The following is a 20,444-nucleotide window of genomic DNA, read 5'->3' as shown; positions in this document are numbered from 1 at the left end:
TTTTATGGGAGTTTTCATACATTTTCAGTCTACCAATATGTAAACACTCTCATAAAAACCAATAATTATGTACAAGAGGTGCTGACAGTTTGCAGTTAAATTCATGGTTTTAGCAGACTGACCTTTTCGATCACTTTTCTGAGAGCATTTTCACCATGAGACAGAGTTTTGCCCGTCGAATCTTCCTCGATTCTCTCAGCCACCTCGTCAGGAGCTCTGCAATAGAAACAGTGCAAATTGATTGAATTGATAAAAATAAGTTGCCCTAAATACATACATTTAAAGGTAGACGCACACAGATCGTCATCGGACGGACGGCACGCATCGGACGGATCGGATTATTACTTTCCTTGCCCTATTACCATAGGTAAGGAAAGTATTGCTTTCCGAAAAGAATTAAGGTACCCCAATTTCTAAATTTCTAATCGTTTCAAGGTCCCCTGAGTCCAAAAAAGTGGTTTTTGGGTATTGGTCTGTATGTGTTTTCGATCAAATGCAATTCAAGATGGCTGCTAAAATGGCGGAAATGTTGTCAAAAACAACAGATTCCCAATTATCAGGCTTCAGATACAATTTAAACAAAAAAAAATCAAGTGGAGTAGATTGAGCATGAAAATTTCTACAATTAATGTTCAGTAACATTCTCACCTAAAATTGAAAATAAGCTTTAAATTCGAGAAAATGTGATTATTCAATTGCACATTATTGTTTATTCTATTAAATCATTCACTATGAAAAGATAGCAGACCTCATGTGTGTCTTCAGCGTTATTGCCCTGTCACCAGCTGGCTCAAATCTTTGAATAGTAGACTTGAGATGCGCGGGAACACTAGCGTCAGGTGATCAATTTTCATAACGGCAAGGAAAGTTGTGTGAGTGCGCCACACCAGATTTTTAGTTTTGATGCATTGTTTTCAATTGGAGTGCGCATACTATCCGCATCCTTATAGGTATGCGCACTCCAATTGAAAACAATGCATCAAATATAATCATCCGATCCGTCCGATGCGTGCCGTCCGTCCGATGACGATCTGTGTGCGCCTACCTTAAAGATGATTGAATTGAATCAATTGATCGAGCTTCACAAGTTATCAGTCCAAGGATTTCGGTGTGTTGGGCCTCTTGATATATTGCTATAATTCTGGTGAGTTGTTGAATACAAATAATATAATATTGAATAAAAAGACTAAGAAATTGTCAAAAACCATAAATTTATTGATGGTTAGAAAGATCATTTGATAACAAATAATCACAAGTTCACAGTTGAGGAGAATGTTGAGTTTCTGCATGTTAATAACAAAGGCAGATCTTTGAATATTCTAGAGGCTTTAGAAATAACAAGAGTAATTAAGGAAAATTCCCAGTATAGTTTAAATGACCAGATTCATTTCAACCAATACAACACTACGAATTTAGTCATAACATTGTAAGCATACGTTAGTCAATAGTTTTTCTATTTACATTTTGTTTTATTATATTTTACTGGTTCTTATTTTGTACTGAGAGTAAATTTTGTTATCATGGCGAGTCTGTTGCCTAAGCGGCCATTTTGTGACACCGTTAAGTGGGAGGAGATTGTCTAGCTGGGCCAATGGCAGGCGTTCATGCCCTTGACCAATAGCAGTACTCGCCTACTAGAATAAATTCTGCTGCTCTTGTATTTAGTTTTAGTTTATCAGCGATTGACAATGGGGTAATAACAACCGAAACTAATCTTTCTACTTTTAATAAAATCTGTGGTTTTTGACAATTTCTTAGGGCCGGTTTCCGAGCTCGGGATTTAGCTAGGCTTTAAACTCTGGATTCAGAAAATTGGCTTTCCGAGTCAGAGCGTTAACGTAGTCGAGGACTCTAATAGACCCTGGAGTTTAGAGATTTAGTTTATAGACCCTGGATTTTTTATTCACGTTTCAAAAGGTTAGGTTTTGCTTTGAATTTATAGACCTTCACCATACAAAGAAATCGAAACGTATTTTCACAAAATAATTGTTACAAAATAGTTTGGAGAGCATTTGAATTATCCCGCTGTTATCAGTTGTTTTGCTATAATGCCAACAATACAACAGCAAAATATTGAGAATTTCCCTCATATTTACTGCGTTAAAGTCCTGAACTTGAATAAGTCGAGAACTTGATAGACCCCGGAGTTTACAACATAAACCCGTGACTCAGAAAGTTGATTTAGACCCGAGAGCTTATTTTAGTCCTGGACTCTGTAAGTCCAGAACTTATAGATCCCGAGCTCGGAAACCGCCCCTTAGTCTTTTTATATATAATATTTTATTTGAATAATTACCAAAATATCAACATCTCAACTAACTTACACGAAAAGAGAAACCTTAGAGATAGCATAACCAGATATCCCCCCATGGTATAGTCGTTCAAGTTCCTTTTTGACAATTTCTATGGTGTCTCTTTGGTGATGGTACTCACATGAAAATGACCTCCATGTCAGTGTTGATGATTGCTGAGACGACACTGTCCATACATGAGTCGTCCACATCTTGGCTAAATGAGCTCAACATCACTAATTTCGCCGTCGTAATGTGATTGACTTTCTTCATATTTTTGGTGTCACTGAAACAAGAAAAAACATCGTCAATTATTGAAATTGTATAATTAGACAATGTAACTTTTAATCTGTTTTTTTCTCAAATTTAGTATAATATTAATTTTCTTAAATCCAGTTTATCCTATACTATTGAACGAGCAACTTCTGTTTATATGTTTGGATGTTTAAATGTTTATATGGTTGTATTCCACCGGATCTCAAAAACGGATCTAACGATTCTCACGAAATTCAGAACATATTAGGTTTATGATATAAAGATTGGATTGCACCAGGTCTCATCCCTGGGAAAACTCGCTGAACGACATTAAAAGGATAATTATTATTCATCCTTGGAAAAACAGATGATAATAATTATTTCGTCGTCTGTTGGTGATGGAAGTGAGTGAGCGAGTTCATGTTTGTGGAACTGTGTCAAAATTATGACTCAGCTGTTGAACTTTTGTAACCATTCGATCAGGTACTTAGTGCCTGTTGCAAAAAGCCGGGTTATTTTCAATCCTGATTAATTCCAGTACATCCATCTTCTTTAAATGATCTACTCTGATTTGGTTCACGTGAAGTTAATCAGGATTAAAATTTAACCGGCTTTTGTGCAACTGGGCCTTTGTGAGGGAAATTTGTGCATTCCTCTGGGAATTAATCTCAATTTACTGTGATTAGATTTTCTGTATAGAACATTTCTGTATGAATGTTATGATAATTTCTTCTTTCGTAATAAATTGTTACGTTGTAAATTGTAGTGTATACGTGTAGGCTAACTGAAGCATGGATGAAGTCTAGGATGGTTAGTTATCAACTTTTAAAATGTCATTTCAGGTATTTTAATTTGTGTTTCTCATAGGGTAATGTCTAAAAAGTATTTCATTGTTCCAAAAATACATTTTAAATGAATTACACGACTGTGTACTAAAGTGTTTTGATAGAATGAAGAAAAAATGGCGGCTGAGAATTGTTTGTACAGTTACTGTCAAAAGTAAAAATAAAATATTCTGGCAAACTGTCAACATTGCAAAGCTAGAGAGAGATAGCGCTATCTGTTTTGTTGTATGATAGAAAAGGACAGCAACAGTATTGTCAATCGTACACTGCCATTATAACGTGGACCTATCTATAGAGAGGTGACACTCACTCCATCTTCTCCTTGAGACACTGCATGGCGACCACGAGGGCGTCACACCAGTCGCTGTTGGTGACTCTGTGGTTGATGGAGAGGCCGGACACCGCGGTCACCAGATCCCAGGAGGCCACCATGAAGGGAAGCACCACCTCTATGTGCCTGTAGCCTCCGTCGCTGTCCAGTGGATGACTGGTGGCTTCCGAACCCAACACAATCACACTCAACACGTCTTTGCTCTCGCTGAAGATCTGCAATAAAAATAGATGACATGGATGAGTTTCATTTATCATAACTACAATACAATTTTAGAAGTTTTTTTTTAATTTGATAATGATTTTTGTGTGTGTTTTGAATTGTAAATTGAGTGTGTAATTGAAGAATGTTAAGTGAAACATAACCTAGCTGCATTAAATTTGGACTATTGTTGACCGAGCGAAGTGAGGTCTAAGATTCAAGTCGACGGTTTGGCATTTCTCTTAATGTTTAAATGATTGAATAAAATTTAGAAGTTTTTTTAAATTTAAAAATGATTTTTGTGTGTGTTTTGAATTGTAAATTGAGTGTGTAATTGAAGAATGTTAAGTGACACATAACCTAGCTACATTTGGACTGTTGTTGACCGAGCGAAGTGAGGTCTAAGATTCAAGTCGATGGTTTGGCATTTCTCTTAATGTTTGAATGTTTAAATGTTTATATGTTGCGCATTTACAGCGAAACGCTGTAATAGATTTTCATGAAATTTAACAGGTATGTTCCTTTCTTAATTGCGCGTCGACGTATATACAAGGTTTTTAGAAATTTTTCATTTCAAGGATAATATGAAAGGAAAAAGGAGCCTCCTTCATACGCCAATATTAGAGTAAAAATCAGCCTATAGAATTATTCATCATAAAAATCAGCTGACAAGTGATTACACAGATGTGTGGAGAAGCCAGTCTATTGCTGTATTTCCATAAGGTCTATAGTTTCAATCAGGTACTTGTGGATGAGAATACTGCGTGAGGTCTACTGTTCACAGAACTACTAGTAAATTGAATGTGTAATTATTGAAGAATGTTGAGTGACACATAACCTAGCTACATTTGGACTGTTGTATAAATTAGAATTGGAACCGTTTTGGGCTTATAAGCCTGTGGTACTTTACTGTAAGTTGTGTAATTCTGATTGTTTGAATAAATAAATAAATAAATTGCATTACAATTGAAGAGAAAACTATACAAAATGATGTGTGAATGAATGAATAACTAAAATTATACACAGAGTGAGTCATATGTATGGGAACCTCTAAATAAGTTGGAGACTGTTGTAGATATATTACTGTAACTTTCAGGATAAGTTATTGGTCGAATACTCTACCTTTTGACGTACAACTGAATTTCAACCCCTCATGATGGGTGACTTAGGGGTTGTAACTCGATTATTTTAAATTTAAAGACCCATTGTGTGGTAACATCATTCTGAAGGCCTTTTTGAAGCAAGAAAGGTGTCATCAATAAACATTTTCCATGATTCTTGTATCCAGAATGGCGGCTGATTGAAGTTTTAGTTTTCAAAGAAATGAGGGGTTGTAACTCGAATACTTCAAATGTAAATACCCATTGTGTGGTACATCATTTCAAAGGCCTTTTAAGAACAAGAAAGATGTTATCAATAAAAATGTTCTGTGATTCTTGTATCCAGAATGGCGGCTGATTAAAGTTTTAGTTTTCAAAGAAATGAGGGGTTGTAACTCCAATACTTCAAATGTAAATACCCATTGTGTCAATCATTTCAAAGGCCTTTCAAGGACAAGAAAGATGACATCAATAAAAATGTTCTATGATACTTGTATCCAAAATAGCAGCCGAATGAGGTTTTAGTTTTTTTTTAAATTATTAGGTACAAGCCATTTTGGAAGTATCATAGAACATTTCTATTGATGTCATTTTTCTTGTTTTGAAAAGGCCTTTAAAATTATGTACCACACAAAGGATGTTTTCATTTAAAATACTCGAGTTACAACCCCTAAGTCATCCCCTCATGAGGGTTTGAAATTCAGTTGTACGTCAAAAGGTAGAGTATTCGACCAATAACTTATCCTGGAAGTTACAGTATTATATCTACAATAGTCTTCAACTTATTTAGGGGTTCCCATACAATCATATGACTCACTCTGTATATATTGAAGTTTAAGGCTAGGCACACACCAGTTAGTTAAGACAAGACAAGACACGTTTAGTAACAATACTACTTACTTCACATAGTTGCTTATGAAGCAATACACACCGATTAGTCATTGCAATTAGACATGTCTTCATAAGCAACTATGTGAAGTATTGTGACTAAACGTGTCTTGTCTTGTCTTTACTAACTGGTGTGTGCCTAGCCTTAGTCATTGCAATTAGACATGTCTTCATAAGCAACTATGTGAAGTAATGTGACTAAACGTGTCTTGTCTTGTCTTAACTAACTGGTGTGTGCCTAGCCTTAGTCATTGCAATTAGATGTCTTCATAAGCAACTATGTGAAGTATTGTGACTAATCGTGACTTGTCTTGACTAACTGATATGTGCCTACCCTTAGGAATATCATAAGAAGATATTCTATGGTTTGAAGAAATCATTCAAAGTTTGGAAGTTTTGTATCAAATTTTGGTGTTGTGTATCAAGTTGAGATGATACTGTATCATATTGTGTTGTTAATGTATCATTTTCAACTATCTATACAGTATTCATGTTTCATATTTCAAGCCGTATTTTTGTTAACTCAAGCCGATTACTGACGACTACTGTCCATTATTACTGTTTTGTTGGGAGTGTAAGGTCCGTTTGCACACTGTAAGTTAAACCAAATCTGGATTTTTTTGGTTTAAACTAAAATTCCGTTTGAACAGTATCAGTTTAAACTCTGTATTGAGTTTAAACTCTGGGAAAGTTTAAACCTCCAAAGCAGGAGGTTTAAACCAAATAATTTGGATTAACTGGACATCTGTAAGATTTGATGAGGAAACAGCTGATGGTAAATTATTTTTCGACGGTTGTTTTTAATGCTTCTGTAGACGATAATAGTTATTCAGGATTTAGTGAATCATTATTTTGATAGAATTGATAGAAGTTTTTAATGCGATTGATAGAGAAGACTGCGAAGAAATTTTGGAACTGAGAAAAATTGGGCAAAAAACGAATCATTTAAATTTCTGGGATGATAGAAAATTTTTTAACGGTTTGGCTTGAGTAAAGCAAGTGTCAATTTATTATTTGATTAAATAAACCACTTGATAGAAAATAAGACAATTTTTATCAGTGGTCTTTGATCAGAAAACATGTTTTTAATAACACATAACTGAGATATTTTGCTTTCGAGAGATTTCTAATAAAAGAGGAGGATCATAGTAGATTTAAGCGTAACAAAATAACTTTTTTATCTTAAATTCTAAAATATATTTTTTGGTGCCAACTAAATATAAGTTTGTATCTAATAGTAATATAGCATTTTTTGAATAATTTCTTGATCACTTTTCACTTTTATTACCGTACAACTTACAGCTCTGTGGATTTTGAACAAGGAAATAGTAGCTACATAACCTCAATTTACTGATGGTTTGTAAACAAAAACAAAATTCCCTTAAAAATCAGCCTTCCTGATATCATAAACGATGGCATTCTATTACCAACTCAACGCTAAACTAGTTTAACTTGAACTGGGTTAGTAATGCACTGAGAAAACCGATTCAAGTTTGAACTTTCAGATTAACTTAAACTCGATTAACTTAATCGAGTTTAGCAATCTATACGGTACTGTGCAAACGGCCCTAAGAGTGTAAGAACGGCACAGTATGAGCGACTACCAGCGTCACATAGCTTCACCCAAAACAACTACTAGGACTATTGGTTTGAGTTAACATTAAAAATTGGAATTTATAAACGTCCTATACAATGGGATTTTATCTTATTGTGCTATATTTTTTCTATGACTATACTCAGGGCCGGTTTCCGAGCTCGGGATTCAGCTAAGTTCTAGACTTTAAACAGCTGTAGTCAAAAAAAAAAAATGCTTTCCGAAACGGGGCTTAGTAGAAGTTTTTATGATAATCTTTATTTTCTAATTTCTATCATTGGAAACGTTTTTTATTGATGAAATTAAACATTCCTGAATAATTCAAAATAGCTGAAACTTTACACTATTTTCTCTTTTTTTATTATGTGTTCAATTTTCTAGTTTTTCTAAATTTAATTTAAACGAGGACTTAAGCCGCTTTTACACCAAAGTTATTAACAAAATGCTTGTTTTTCGCCACACTGCACAGAAAGCAGCTGTTTTCCAGTCCCTACGTAGATCTGAAAGACATTGTTTGCAGACGACTCTCGTCTGACGTGAAACCCGGTTTCTTTCCGGCTAAGGCCGGAAAGACTACCCTTTCCGCACGCTAAATTTAAAGTGTGCTAAAAAAGCTGATCTTGAAACTTTTCATTATTTGAGTTTATTATTCAATAATTAAAACATTGATAATAATATAATCTTATTGTCATTTGAAAGAATAAAAAAAGTATAAACTCAACCTCCCACATAATTGAACATCATCTTTCAGGTTATTTAGACAAATCAGAATAAAAAATAAAAATACTTGGACAATTTCCTGATATTCAGATTACCTCAGATTTGCTAGAGCTATGACCTTCCACTTTTGCTTTTGGAAGTGCTTAATGTACAATTATTCTCATATATATATTGTTTATTTTTCTGTGTGGCGAAAAATAGCGTTCGCACCACAGGCAAGAATGTTTTTCCGGTTCTCAATCTTTTCTAGTCCTCGGCCTACGCCTCGGACTTGAAAACCGATTTCGAGCCGGAAAAGTCTCATTTTCGGCCCTAGGTGCGAAATATACTATTTCCTTCCTTATAGATTCTAGTAGATTGAACGGAATTTGACAAACACATATGTTCATCATGTGTATGATAAGTTATGTTCAATCTAATAAAATCTTCAAGGACGGAGAAATAAACATTTTGTTAATAACATTGGTGTAAACGCGGCTTATGACTACGCCCCGTTTCGGAAAGCCAATTTTCTGGTGACTCCAACTGTTTTACTTCTAGAACTTAGCTAAATCCCGAGCTCGGAAACCGACCCTTAGTGATTTTTTAGAACGTCATTCTTGAATAATTAAAATAATACCTTTTTTAATATTATGTTTGTAGCGCATTCTTTACATTTTTCCAGAAACTGTGAATCTTTGGAGCTCTTCAGACCACAGTCGATGACAAGGGCGACTGCCTCCTGAAATAAAACAGAAACATACAGACATTAAACAAACAAACATATCTACATACAAACGACAACAACTTAAGGAGAGAAACAGTTTCGGGTTTATCTTGTTGATTCTCTCTTAATCATTAGTTTGATATTTTGATTGTGGGATGTAATAAATAAATAAATCTGATAAGTAGGCAGAAAAGTGTTACCAAGTTTGCAGAAAAGTTTTACCAACTTTTCTCTAACGGTCTATCATAATTATTTGTTACCTAAACACTGCAAGTCGTTATTGTGGGGTCCACGTTATAATGACAGTAGAGAAAGATAGAGAGCAGTGTTGCCGATTCTCTGTCCTGCCACTGCCTTCTATAGAAGATCACCTGATGCCGAGGTATATCTGATGTACTTATGAACGGTTCAACCTTGTTTAGAATAAACAATTATATTTTATTTGTGAGAAAATATTTTTCAATTATTATAAATAGCCTAGTTATAATTGAGATTGGTTTACAATAATTAATGATATTTCATTTGTCAAGAAAAATTATTTTAATTATTTACAGCATTTAATTGGGATTTTCGTTTAATAATTATTATTAATTAATTAGCATTTGAACAAATGCAACTTCCAATTTATTTCCATTTGTAAAAACTATTTTCTAATGAATCAATAATTGAGATAGAATATTTTGTTGATTAATTATATTTTTATATTGTTGAAAAACGGATCAGACAACGTTGCCGAGCGCTAACTGCTTTGTCAAAAATGATAGACAAGGAAAGCAACACTAATGTTAATCAAATACTGCCATTATAAAGGTGCGTACAGACTTTCGCTCTGCTCCGCAACCGAACGTCACTCCAGCAGAGCGATTGATGATCGACCGGGGAGCAAGAGTGGTTCGACCGGGGAACGCGAGAAGAGCTAACATCCTCCGTAACGTTCATGATGGGTGCGACTGCCGAGCGGGGGCGGAGCGACTGCGGTAATATGGAGGAACGAGGGCGGTACGAGGGCGGAGCATGCTCGGTGCGGGTTGGAAGCGCGTATATGTGTACGCAGCTTATCGTGGATCTCAATATAACGGAATCCAGCAAATCTTCAGTATCAGTATGAAAGTAGTTAATTCCATGGTTATCTGATCAGCAAAATTATTCCATGTAGGTACTACTTTTAATTATCCGTCTCAGTAGGTGAGGTGGAGCTCATGTGGATGCACTCACCACAAAAGTGAAAAAGGCCTAACCTATATATTTTAGGTTCTAGGATATTGCTCAAATATAAGAACCAAAATAATAGGAATTTATGGCAAATTTTTGAATGCTAAATGTATTTAGCAATGTATTTTACAAATCTAAAAGACAATATTCAACACATCATGTGATTTGCTTTCAATTAACATATAGCCTAATGGAATTTTGTAGGTTTTTTAAATAAAAAAAATATTAATATCAATTATCAATATAATTATGTAGTTAAATGTGTATAGGTCTATATAATATTATTGATACTTACAATATCCTTTGCACCCCTACTCATATTTTGCAAGACCTGGCCGGTATCAAAGCATCAACTTAAAAATCTTATTAGCCTATTCAGTAAAAATCCAAGGGTACCTTACCGCATTTTTGAGTACAATACTACTAATACATTACTGTAAAAGTTAAAAACATTGACGATTTTCAACAAAAATCCATAGATAAATGATTTTATTTTCTTTTTTAATCAAACATAACCTAGCGTTTTCCAAATTCTATTTGTCAGTTGTCACTGCCTACTGGATTATATTGCCTACTGCTTACTGGATTTTGTTCAAAGATCGACAAAGGTAACAGGTCACCAGAGTCACAGCTCAGCAACACTGAAAAAAGTGGTGTCCTAAACATTTCTCCGTCGAAAACTTTGACAGTTTTAAGTTGCTCGAAGCAGATGATTGAGAGGGATTGAATTATTATTATTTTTATTTCTTGAAAAAAATTTCAATAGGCTGACATATATATCATCTTGAATTTCACTTTATCTCAAATCAGCTAATTGGTCAAAGTTTTCTTTTCTTGAGTTTATTATCTGAAATATCAAAACTTTACTTTGGAATACATTATATTGCCAGTATAGTGAGGTCCACGTTACAATGGCAGTGTTCGATTAGCAATGATATTGCTATCCTTGTCTATCATTCAACAAATATCATGGGCGATATTTGGGCGATATGGACAAAGATCCACTTGGATATCCCTAGAATCAGCAACTCATGATGAATGCTTCAAAAGTTAAATATTCCTGAGGTAAAACATTCCCCCACTCGGATCTCCGGGGGGGGAAAGCTCGAGAAGTCACATCACAATGAAGAACGAATTGGTACATGGAATGTGAGAACATTACTTCAGAGTGGAAAACTGAAAAACTTACTCATGGAATGGAAAGAATGGAATTATTTATATTTATTTATTTATTTATTATTTATTTATTTATTTATTTATTAGATGTGTTAGGCGTGGCAGAGATGAGGTGGCCCCAGCCTGGAGATTTCTGGAGTGGTCAGGCACAACAGACGATCGGCCTTGCTATGGTGGGGTAGGCATAATACTGAATAAAAAACTTGGAAATAGGGTAAAGGGATTTGTGCAATATAATGAACGATTGATCTCAGTACGGATTGAAACCAAACCAAGGGATACTGTGATAGTGCAGGTGTACATGCCAACAACTGATGAAGAAGACGAGGCTGTGAGAAATGCTATGAGGACATAAACGAGTTGATGGGAAACTGAAGAGTGAAGAAAATCTTATTGTACTTGGAGACTGGAATGCAACAGTTGGAGAAGGAGCTGAAGGAAACACAGTTGGGAAGTATGGTTTGGGACAAAGGAATGCAAGAGGAGAAAGACTGATAGAATTCTGTTCACAGTATAAGTTAGTGGTGACAAACACAATATTCCAGCACCATCCAAGGAGGAGATATACCTGGAAAGCCCCTGGGGATGTAAGAAGAGCTCAAATAGACTATATATTGGTGAGAGAAAGGTACAAAAACCAAGTAAAAAACAGTAGAAGTTACCCAGGAGCAGACGTTAACAGTGACCACAATCTTGTTATGATACACTGTGAACTGAAATTCAAAGCTCTGAAGATGAGAAAAAGCAAACAACGGGATATGACCAGACTTAAAGATGATCTCACTCAAACGAAATACGTGGAGAAAACAAACAGGACCATGGAAGAAACAGAAAAGCAGATGGGAGTGGAGCAGGAATGGAACAAAATAAAGAAGAGTATCGAACTTTCGGCAGAAGAGGTATTAGGAAGAAAAAAAGCAGGAGAACAGAAAGGAATGGATAAGCCAAGATATTGTTGAAATGATTAATGAAAGACGAAAGTACAAGAATTCTCAAGATGAAGAAGGATTAAGGAAATACAGGAGTCTGAGGAACAAGATTATTCGAAAGGCAAAGCAAGACAAAGAAGAATATTTAAGAGAAATTTGCAAGAACATAAACAATTGCATGAAAACAGGGCAGATGGATATAGCTTACAGAGAGGTAAAAAGATTCTTTGAAACAAGGAAAGTGAGAACAATGAGTATTGTAGACAAAAATGGAGAATTAAAGTATGATTCAGAGAGTATAGCAAAACGTTGGAAAGAATATCTGGAGCAGCTGTACTGTGGAGAGGACAATGAGAATCTGCACTTGGAAAGAGAAGACGAGATAGAACTACAGGAATTGGGGGCACCAATGTTGATGGAAGAGTTTGAAAAAGCACTGCGAGACCTAAAAGAAAGGAAGGCACCAGGAATAGATGATATACAAGGAGAGCTCTTGAAAAAGTCTGGTGGAATGTTAAAGAGAGCACTGTATAATCTTGTAAATAGTATATATATGACTGGAGAGTTACCTGACGATTTTGTAAAGTGTATTATAGTACCTATACCAAAGAAATCAAATGCAAGATCATGTGAAGAGTACCGTACGCTGAGCTTAGTGAGTCATCCATCGAAAATAGTTACCAGAATTATCCTCAGGAGAATAGAAAAACGAATTGATGAACAATTGTCTGAAGATCAGTTTGGCTTTAGAAAGGGTGTAGGGACAAGAGAAGCAATTCTGGCGCTGAGACAGGTGATAGAGAAGCAGATGAAGATAGGGAAACGCACATGCATAGCCTTTATTGACATTGAAAAAGCATTTGACAATGTAAGTTAGAACATCCTATTCAACATTCTTCACCAAATTGGGATAGACTACAGAGACCGAAGACTGATCTACAACATCTATAAACAAGAAATTGGAGTTATTAGGAGTGGAAATGAAGAGGAATCTGCACACATTCAAAAAGGGGTATGACAAGGATGCGCGCTATCCCCATACTTGTTCAATGTGTATATTCAAAAGGCAATCGACAGAGTGAGAGAAAAAGTTTGTTCAGGAGTGAAAATTCATGGGGAAACGGTAGATATGCTTCGTTTTGCGGATGATATAGCAGTAATGGCAGAAAGTGAAGAGGAACTACAGAAAACACTGAATGAAATGGACAGAATAATGGAGGAAGAGTTGAGATTGAAAATAAACATCCGAAAGACCAAAGTGCTAATATGTTGCAGGACAGGGGAGAACAGCTCAGCAGTAAAGCTAAGGAATGAGGTAGTAAATGAAGTGAAGGAGTTCAATTACCTGGGTAGCAAAATCACAAGTGATGGAAGAAGCTTCACATTGCCAGCAGAATTGCCCAGGCTAAGATTGCCTTAAGTTTGCCATAAGAAAAAACATGTTGAAAACGTATGTATGGAGTACTGCAACATATGGAAGTGAGGCGTGGACAATGGGGGTGAGAGAGGAAAGAAGATTGGCTGCATTCGAGGCATGGTGCTACAGAAGAATGATGAAGATCAGTTGGAGAGATATGATTACAAATGAGCAAGTTTTTGAAAGAGTGGGAGAGAACCGGAACTTCTTGAAGTGGATCAAGCAAAGAAGAGCACAGCTGATTGGCCACATCATCAGACATGACACTCTACTGACAAGGATAATGGAGGGAATGGTTGAGGGAAGGAATATGAGAGGAAGACCTAGGCTGGAGTATATGAAACAATTGCTACGGGATATGAGATGTGGATCATACTACGAGCTGAAGCGGAAAGCAGACAACAGAAAAGCATGGAGAGCTGCTGCCAACCAGCCCTACGGCTGTTAACCCAAGAGAGAGATAGTGAGGTCCACGTTACAATGGCAGTGTTTGATTAGCAATGATTTTATTGCTATCCTTGTCTATCATTCAACAAATATCATGGGCGGGTCACATCGAGGGAGTTTGTTCCAGGCTGGCGCGGGTGGTCTATATTTTGCGCAGACTGAGGACCCTTCTCAGCCGGAAGGACTTGATCATTGTCTATCATGCTCTTTTCCATTCCCATCTTCTTTATGGACTTTTACTGTGGGGACATGCGGCGGGCTGCAAGAGTGTGCTGATGCTCCAGAAGAAGGCACTTCGAGTAATCACATCAGTGGGGTATCGTGAGCACTGTCGACCCATCTTTAAGCAACTGGCCATCCTCACGATCTACAACCAGTACATACTCTTCAGTTTGCTGCATGTCAAGGACACAGAGAGCGGCCAAGTCCTTAGGTAGATCGGATCTTCACGGTTATAATACAAGGAGGAGGTTTGCAATGGATATTCCACGCTCCCTTAATTCCTCAATTCCTCCTTCTACATCCATGACCAGGGAACTGGATAGATGGCGTCGAATGGTAAGATGACAGTTCAAACTATATTGTACTTGTGAGCATTAAAATACCGGTACTCATTGACTGAGTAGAATAGGTTCCTCTTCATTCAGATCTCAACTCGGTTTTTAAAAGCAATACCCTGCAGGTTCTTCACACCAACAGGCAGGTCATTGTATAGGTGCAGTGCAAATATTGGGAAGGAGTCTTTTCTCTTGTTGGTTCTGCAGCGCGGTATGTCAATGTCAAGTCTCCTCCTTGTAGCGTGCACATGACGATCAGCCCTCAGCACATGACTGCCCTCGGTGTCCCTAACATGCAGCAGACTCAACAGTATGTACTGGTTGAAGACTGTAAGGATGCCCAGGTCAATGAAGATAAGCCTACAGTGCTCACGATGCCCTGCTGAGGTGATCACTCGAAGTGCTTTCTTCTGGAGCATCAGCACACTCTTGCAGCCCGCTGCATGCCCCCACAGCAGGAGTCCATACAGCAGATGGGAATAGAAAAGGGCAAAGTATACCATCACCATATCTTTCCTGCTGAGAAGGGCTCTGAGTCTACGCAGCAAGTAGATTACTCATGCCAGCCTGGTGCAAACTCCATCAATATGGCCTGCCCATGCCAATTTTGAGTCAATGACAAATCCCAGGAGTTTCACCACTGATTTATGGGCAGAGTCAACAAGTCTGCGAAGTCCACAAACCAGTTGCTGAGTCTTCCCCTCATTCAAGCAGAGTCTGTTTCTCTCAAACCACTGCTTGGCATCATCAAAAACTCGCTGAGCCTGCAAGCCAGCTTGTTCAACCGTCCGCCCCCTAGAGTAAATTGTGGTGTCATCCGCAAACATCAGCACCGGTCCAAGAAGCCCAAGATCATTGATCATGACCAGGAAGAGTAGTGGGCCCATCACCGATCCATGTGGCACACCATGATCCACCTGCATAGGCTGAGAGAGAGCACCTCCAATGGATATGATCTGCTTCCTTCCAGTCAAGTAGGATCTGAGGGTCACAAGCACCTCACCATCCAGTCCATACCCAGCAAGCTTCTCAAGAAGAATTCCATGAGGCACACAATCAAATGCCTTACTCAGATCAGCAAGGACCAGGTGAACAAGATCTCTCTCCTCAAAGGCAAAATCTCTCCTCAAACGCTGCAGAATTAGTAAGAAGAAAGACTGTTTCCCCATTTTTGCCCTTCGCTTGTTCAACGACCTACCTGTCAATGTGAGGAATCTGCAAGGAAGTGATTTCAAAATTAAAATAGTGACGTGGCTGAAGAGTAACCCATTCTACACCATGAGTGGATATTTCGATGCACACAAGGACAACATAGCCTGACCTGCCATCTTAAAAGTAAATTCATGACGCCATCCATCCAGTTCACTGGTCTTTGATGAAGAAAAAGCAATAAGGAATAAGGAAAAAAAGCGGATAGTACTATCTATCTCTCGCTTTACTCTCTTACCAGATCGGCTTTCAAGTTTCAGCAATGTAGAATTAGTAGTTAATTCACAAAATATTTCATCTTAATTATGAAAAAATATTATTAAATTTTTGAAAAATATAATTTTTTGCTTGATAAAATATACAGTAATTGACTATTTTAAACGAGAATAAACAGTTAATATTACATCACTAAACCTGTATCAGCTACCGTCTATAGAAGGCATTGACAAGACAGAGGTTTGGCAACGTTGTTCTCCCATCTTTCTCCACTACCATTATAATGTGAACCTCACTATAATAATATATATTCTTCGGATCGTCACTATTCAAGTATATAAACCCATGATTCAAAACATATCTGGGTGTAATTTTTTGCTCTACAATAACCTGAGACCAATTGGAGCACTATATCAGATTGATTTCCAGGTACACCTGATATAAAACAATAATAGCTTCTTTCTCCTCTTCTTATCCTGGCACTACAGCCCGATTTGGACTTTGGCCTCCTCCACAATCTGCCTTCAAGCCTCTCTGTCTGCTGCCTTTCGCCTCCAACCTCTCACTCTCACCCACATCCTGCATTCATCGATGAATATCGTCAGTTACCTGCCATAGAAGGTATTGACAAGACAGAGGATCGGCAACGTTGTTCTCCTATCTTTCTCCACTGCCATTATAACGTGGACCTCTCTATAGTAAAGTATTGTTACTAAAGCTGCTATAACAATTGTAAGGAAACATAAAATTGTAAAATTACATCAAATTGAAGAGAATATTGATGTTCTACAACATTTTAGTTTTATAATACATTGTTGGAGAGTTAGGCTATAAGACCTGAAAGAGGAAAAAATTGAATGAGAAACAATTATTTTTCAAATTTGTCTACTCTTTCAAGAGCGATATATATAAAAAATTGTTGGAGATTTCACAGAGTTCTACAGGATCAACCTTGTAGGAATTTCATCAAGTTTCATTTTCGTGTGGTTAGTCTTTACGGTATGTAATTCATTGTTGCCGGATAATGAGCATGTAAGCAAAAAATGTAACTTCAAACCACCCTCATCCCTTAACATCAAGGGGTAGAGATGATGACTTTTAAATTTGCTCACTTCTTAACACTAATCCATACAAAGTCGAAAATTGTGTTCCAAACATTCCCTCCAAATTCCTTTGTCAATATAGAGTATTGTTGCAAAACTGGAAATTTCACACTGAACACTAAAGCTGCGTTTACACCGAAGTTATCAACAAAATGTTTCTTTCTCCGTCCTTATAGATTCTATTAGATTGAATCACATGATGAACATATGTGTTTGTCAAGTTCCGTTCAATCTAATAGAATCTACTATAAGGACGGAAAAATAAACATTTGTTAATAACTTTGGAGTAAATGCAGCTTAAAACTGCTGCAACAGTCGTTGGGAAATGTCTTATATATTAAAGTTATACGGTACTTCAAATATTGGAGAGAATTTTTTGCTCTATCACCTCCTAATCAGCATCGGAGTTCATCAGAAATTTATAAGAGTACAAATTTAATAATAGAAAAACATTGGCTTTATGTTTTCATAATGTAATGTAGCTCCAAGTTTGATCTTTTTATGTAGATATTGTATGATTAGATTTCAAATTTGCATATTTTTCCATGTATTGTTTGTTTAATATTAAAACAATTGAATAGCCTATTCTTCCAACTTATAGGCTAGTTTGTAACCTATGGTTTCCCAACTTGTAGTTTGTATCCTTTTTTTGTAGCCTATGGTTTTTATCTGCCATAAAAATATTTCTGTTTCTTATAATTCCTCTAATTATCATTTTTCACGGTTTTCGATAAGTTTCAAGTTGGTCAAGTACATCGTTAATATCAAAATACGTAATATTTTATACAAAATACAAAGCGAAGGCATCTTGCATCTCCCACATTATAAAACTATAAGATTATTAATGTAACGTGAATGTATATGGTATGAGATGTTGTGGTTTTTTCTCCATAATAGAAAGAATAAGACGTTGATGTTGTCAATACCACTAATTTGTTCAAAGATTAATTCACATTACAGAACCAGTAGGTAGGCTATAATCCTATAATGGTAGCACCTACCACATATTCAGCTGAACTGTGGTAGAGTTCTGTTATGTGAATTATTTATTTAACAAATATAGTGATATTAACAGCATCAACGTCTCATTCTTTCAATTATTAATGTAAGATTAATATTGTACGGCTACAATTGATGAGATTGAGCGGTTGAAAAATATAAAAAGTTCAAAAATCATTGTCATTATTTATAGATATTTGGAAGATCTTAGAATAGACTACAGGTTCCATTTGTAACTTTTTTCCTTAAACTAGAAAAAACGGATACTGGAAACTATATGAGACTATATTATTAAATTATTCACTAAACTCTATTATAATATGTCCTGAAGCCTGAATAGGCCTCAGCCTCTTAGGCGTGATTTTAAAGAGATTTGTATGCATTTGGTTGGCAAGGCATATAATAGTGTTGAAGAGTTTTCAAATGATAGGATCTTTTTGTTCAACTATAAAATAGCAGTTATCCTATTATATTAAGCGAGCCATTTCTGTATTTTTATACATGGTTATTTATATACCTATGTATATTTATGTTCAACTGATCTCGAAAACGGCTCTAACGATTTTCACGAAATTCGGAACACAGTAGGTTTATGATATAAAAATTCGATTGCACTAGGTCTCATCTTTGGGAAAACTCGCTGAACGACATTGAAAGGATAAATCATCCTTGGCTGAAACAGCGCTGTGGATAGTAAAAAAGTAAGTGAGCGAGTGAGTATGTGGAAAATCAAAATATCGCATCCCCGAAATTCATAAGATGACATATATATAGCCAGCTGTGAAATATAAACACGATCATTTCAGAGAATTGTGTTCTGTTTATCAATAAATAAAAATAACGAGCGAAGCTCGGTGCCCCGATATTTTGTATGTGAAGTGTAGAAGAATTTTATAATTTTATGTGACATGTGCTACATTCTTGTAAGCTCCTGTATTCTAGATTCTCCAATACCTGTTGACGTGGCCAGTTTTAAAGTGTTTTGGCTTAATAAAATTGAACTGAATAGAAATAGTTTTAATATTATAGCCTATTCTCTATGATTTTAATATATTTTATTATAATTCCAGTAAAATTAAATAACTCTAAGTAGGAAATAATATCTTAGGTAGCCTACAACAAAATCAAATTCAGGTCAAGAACTCGAGCTTTATATTAACTATTAAGAAACCCTTGTAGAGTTTTGAAAACAAGATAAATTGAAGATTGGTTAGCTTCTAATTGTGTCTTAATAAGGACAAACCTCAACTCTTGGAATTTGGATTTAGATAACTACCTGACAATGCAAAGTATCTTGGTATAACAGTTCAATGCAATTTGAAATGGGACTTACAAATCAAAAGATTATGTGACAAACTGTCGAAGGACATTTTTATGCTAAATAGATTAAAATTAATTGTTGATAAGAATGTATTAATTTTAGTGTATTTTACTCATCTTCATTCTCATTTGTAATATGGTGTTGTTGCCTGGGGTAATGATACGAATGTAAAAAATTATATGTGTTACAGAAGCGAGCAGTAAAAGGGTCATTGCTAATGTAAATAGTCGATTTCATTGTGTAGATTTATTAAAAAGATAATTCGAAATTCTGAATGTACCAGCTATTCACATTCTTGAGTGTCTTATACAGAATGATTCTTAATTATGGTAAAATAATTTAATACGTGATAGTAGAGTTAAAAATAAGAAAAAAATTCTTATAAACATATATCCATAAACGCTTCATTAGCGAGCTATACAGAGTGAAAGATTTCGCCCGGAATTCAGTTCCTCTGGTGAAATACACCGATGCAGAATTGTTTGGGGACTGGTTTTTGAAAAACTTATGCTGGATTTTTATGGGAAAATATCTGGAAAATTGAATAAAACTAGTCTGGAAGCTTTAGTGTGAGTAGTTTTTGGGAAAAAAGTTGAAATATGCAAAAAATCCAAGTAGAAAAACACAGACTATGTTTGAGCCCCAATAACTTTCTTTAATTACCAGTGAACAAATAATTTTTTGCAATAAAAATTGTAGAGAATTTTATTCTGAAAAGAGTTATGTAACCTGTGTGAACTAAATTTGAATAAAAGTTGAATAAAATGTATTCTTATGTAGTTCATTACACCACAAAAATGCGGTTTGGAGTTCTCTCCTCATAAAACAGCAATTTTTTGGTGTAATGTACTACATAAGAATAATTTTATGTAACTTTTATTTGAATTTAGTTCACACAGCGTACATAATTCTTCTCAGAATTAAATT

General features: G+C 35.8%; 1 protein-coding gene across 2 annotated transcripts in view; it reads right to left on the bottom strand.

Annotated features, from left to right (window-relative positions):
* LOC120349489 overlaps window positions 1–20,444 on the bottom strand; it is a 28,722-nt gene continuing 8,278 nt past the window's right edge. The window contains exons 1-5 of one of the 2 annotated variants that reach the window (XM_039419832.1): window positions 10,439–10,688; window positions 8,845–8,946; window positions 3,702–3,937; window positions 2,434–2,577; window positions 1–216 (exon numbers count right to left, since the gene is read on the bottom strand). In XM_039419832.1, the coding sequence (XP_039275766.1) occupies window positions 102–216; window positions 2,434–2,577; window positions 3,702–3,937; window positions 8,845–8,946; window positions 10,439–10,462 (621 nt within the window). In that variant the 5' untranslated portion in view covers window positions 10,463–10,688 and the 3' untranslated portion in view covers window positions 1–101. Of the gene's footprint in view, window positions 217–2,433; window positions 2,578–3,701; window positions 3,938–8,844; window positions 8,947–10,438; window positions 10,689–20,444 lie in introns of those variants that run through there. The other variant, XM_039419833.1, reaches the window with a different exon arrangement.

This window comes from Nilaparvata lugens, chromosome 1 (assembly GCF_014356525.2).
Source record: "Nilaparvata lugens isolate BPH chromosome 1, ASM1435652v1, whole genome shotgun sequence".
Lineage (NCBI taxonomy): Eukaryota > Metazoa > Arthropoda > Insecta > Hemiptera > Delphacidae > Nilaparvata > Nilaparvata lugens.
This window is presented reverse-complemented; position numbering and strand designations above follow the sequence as displayed.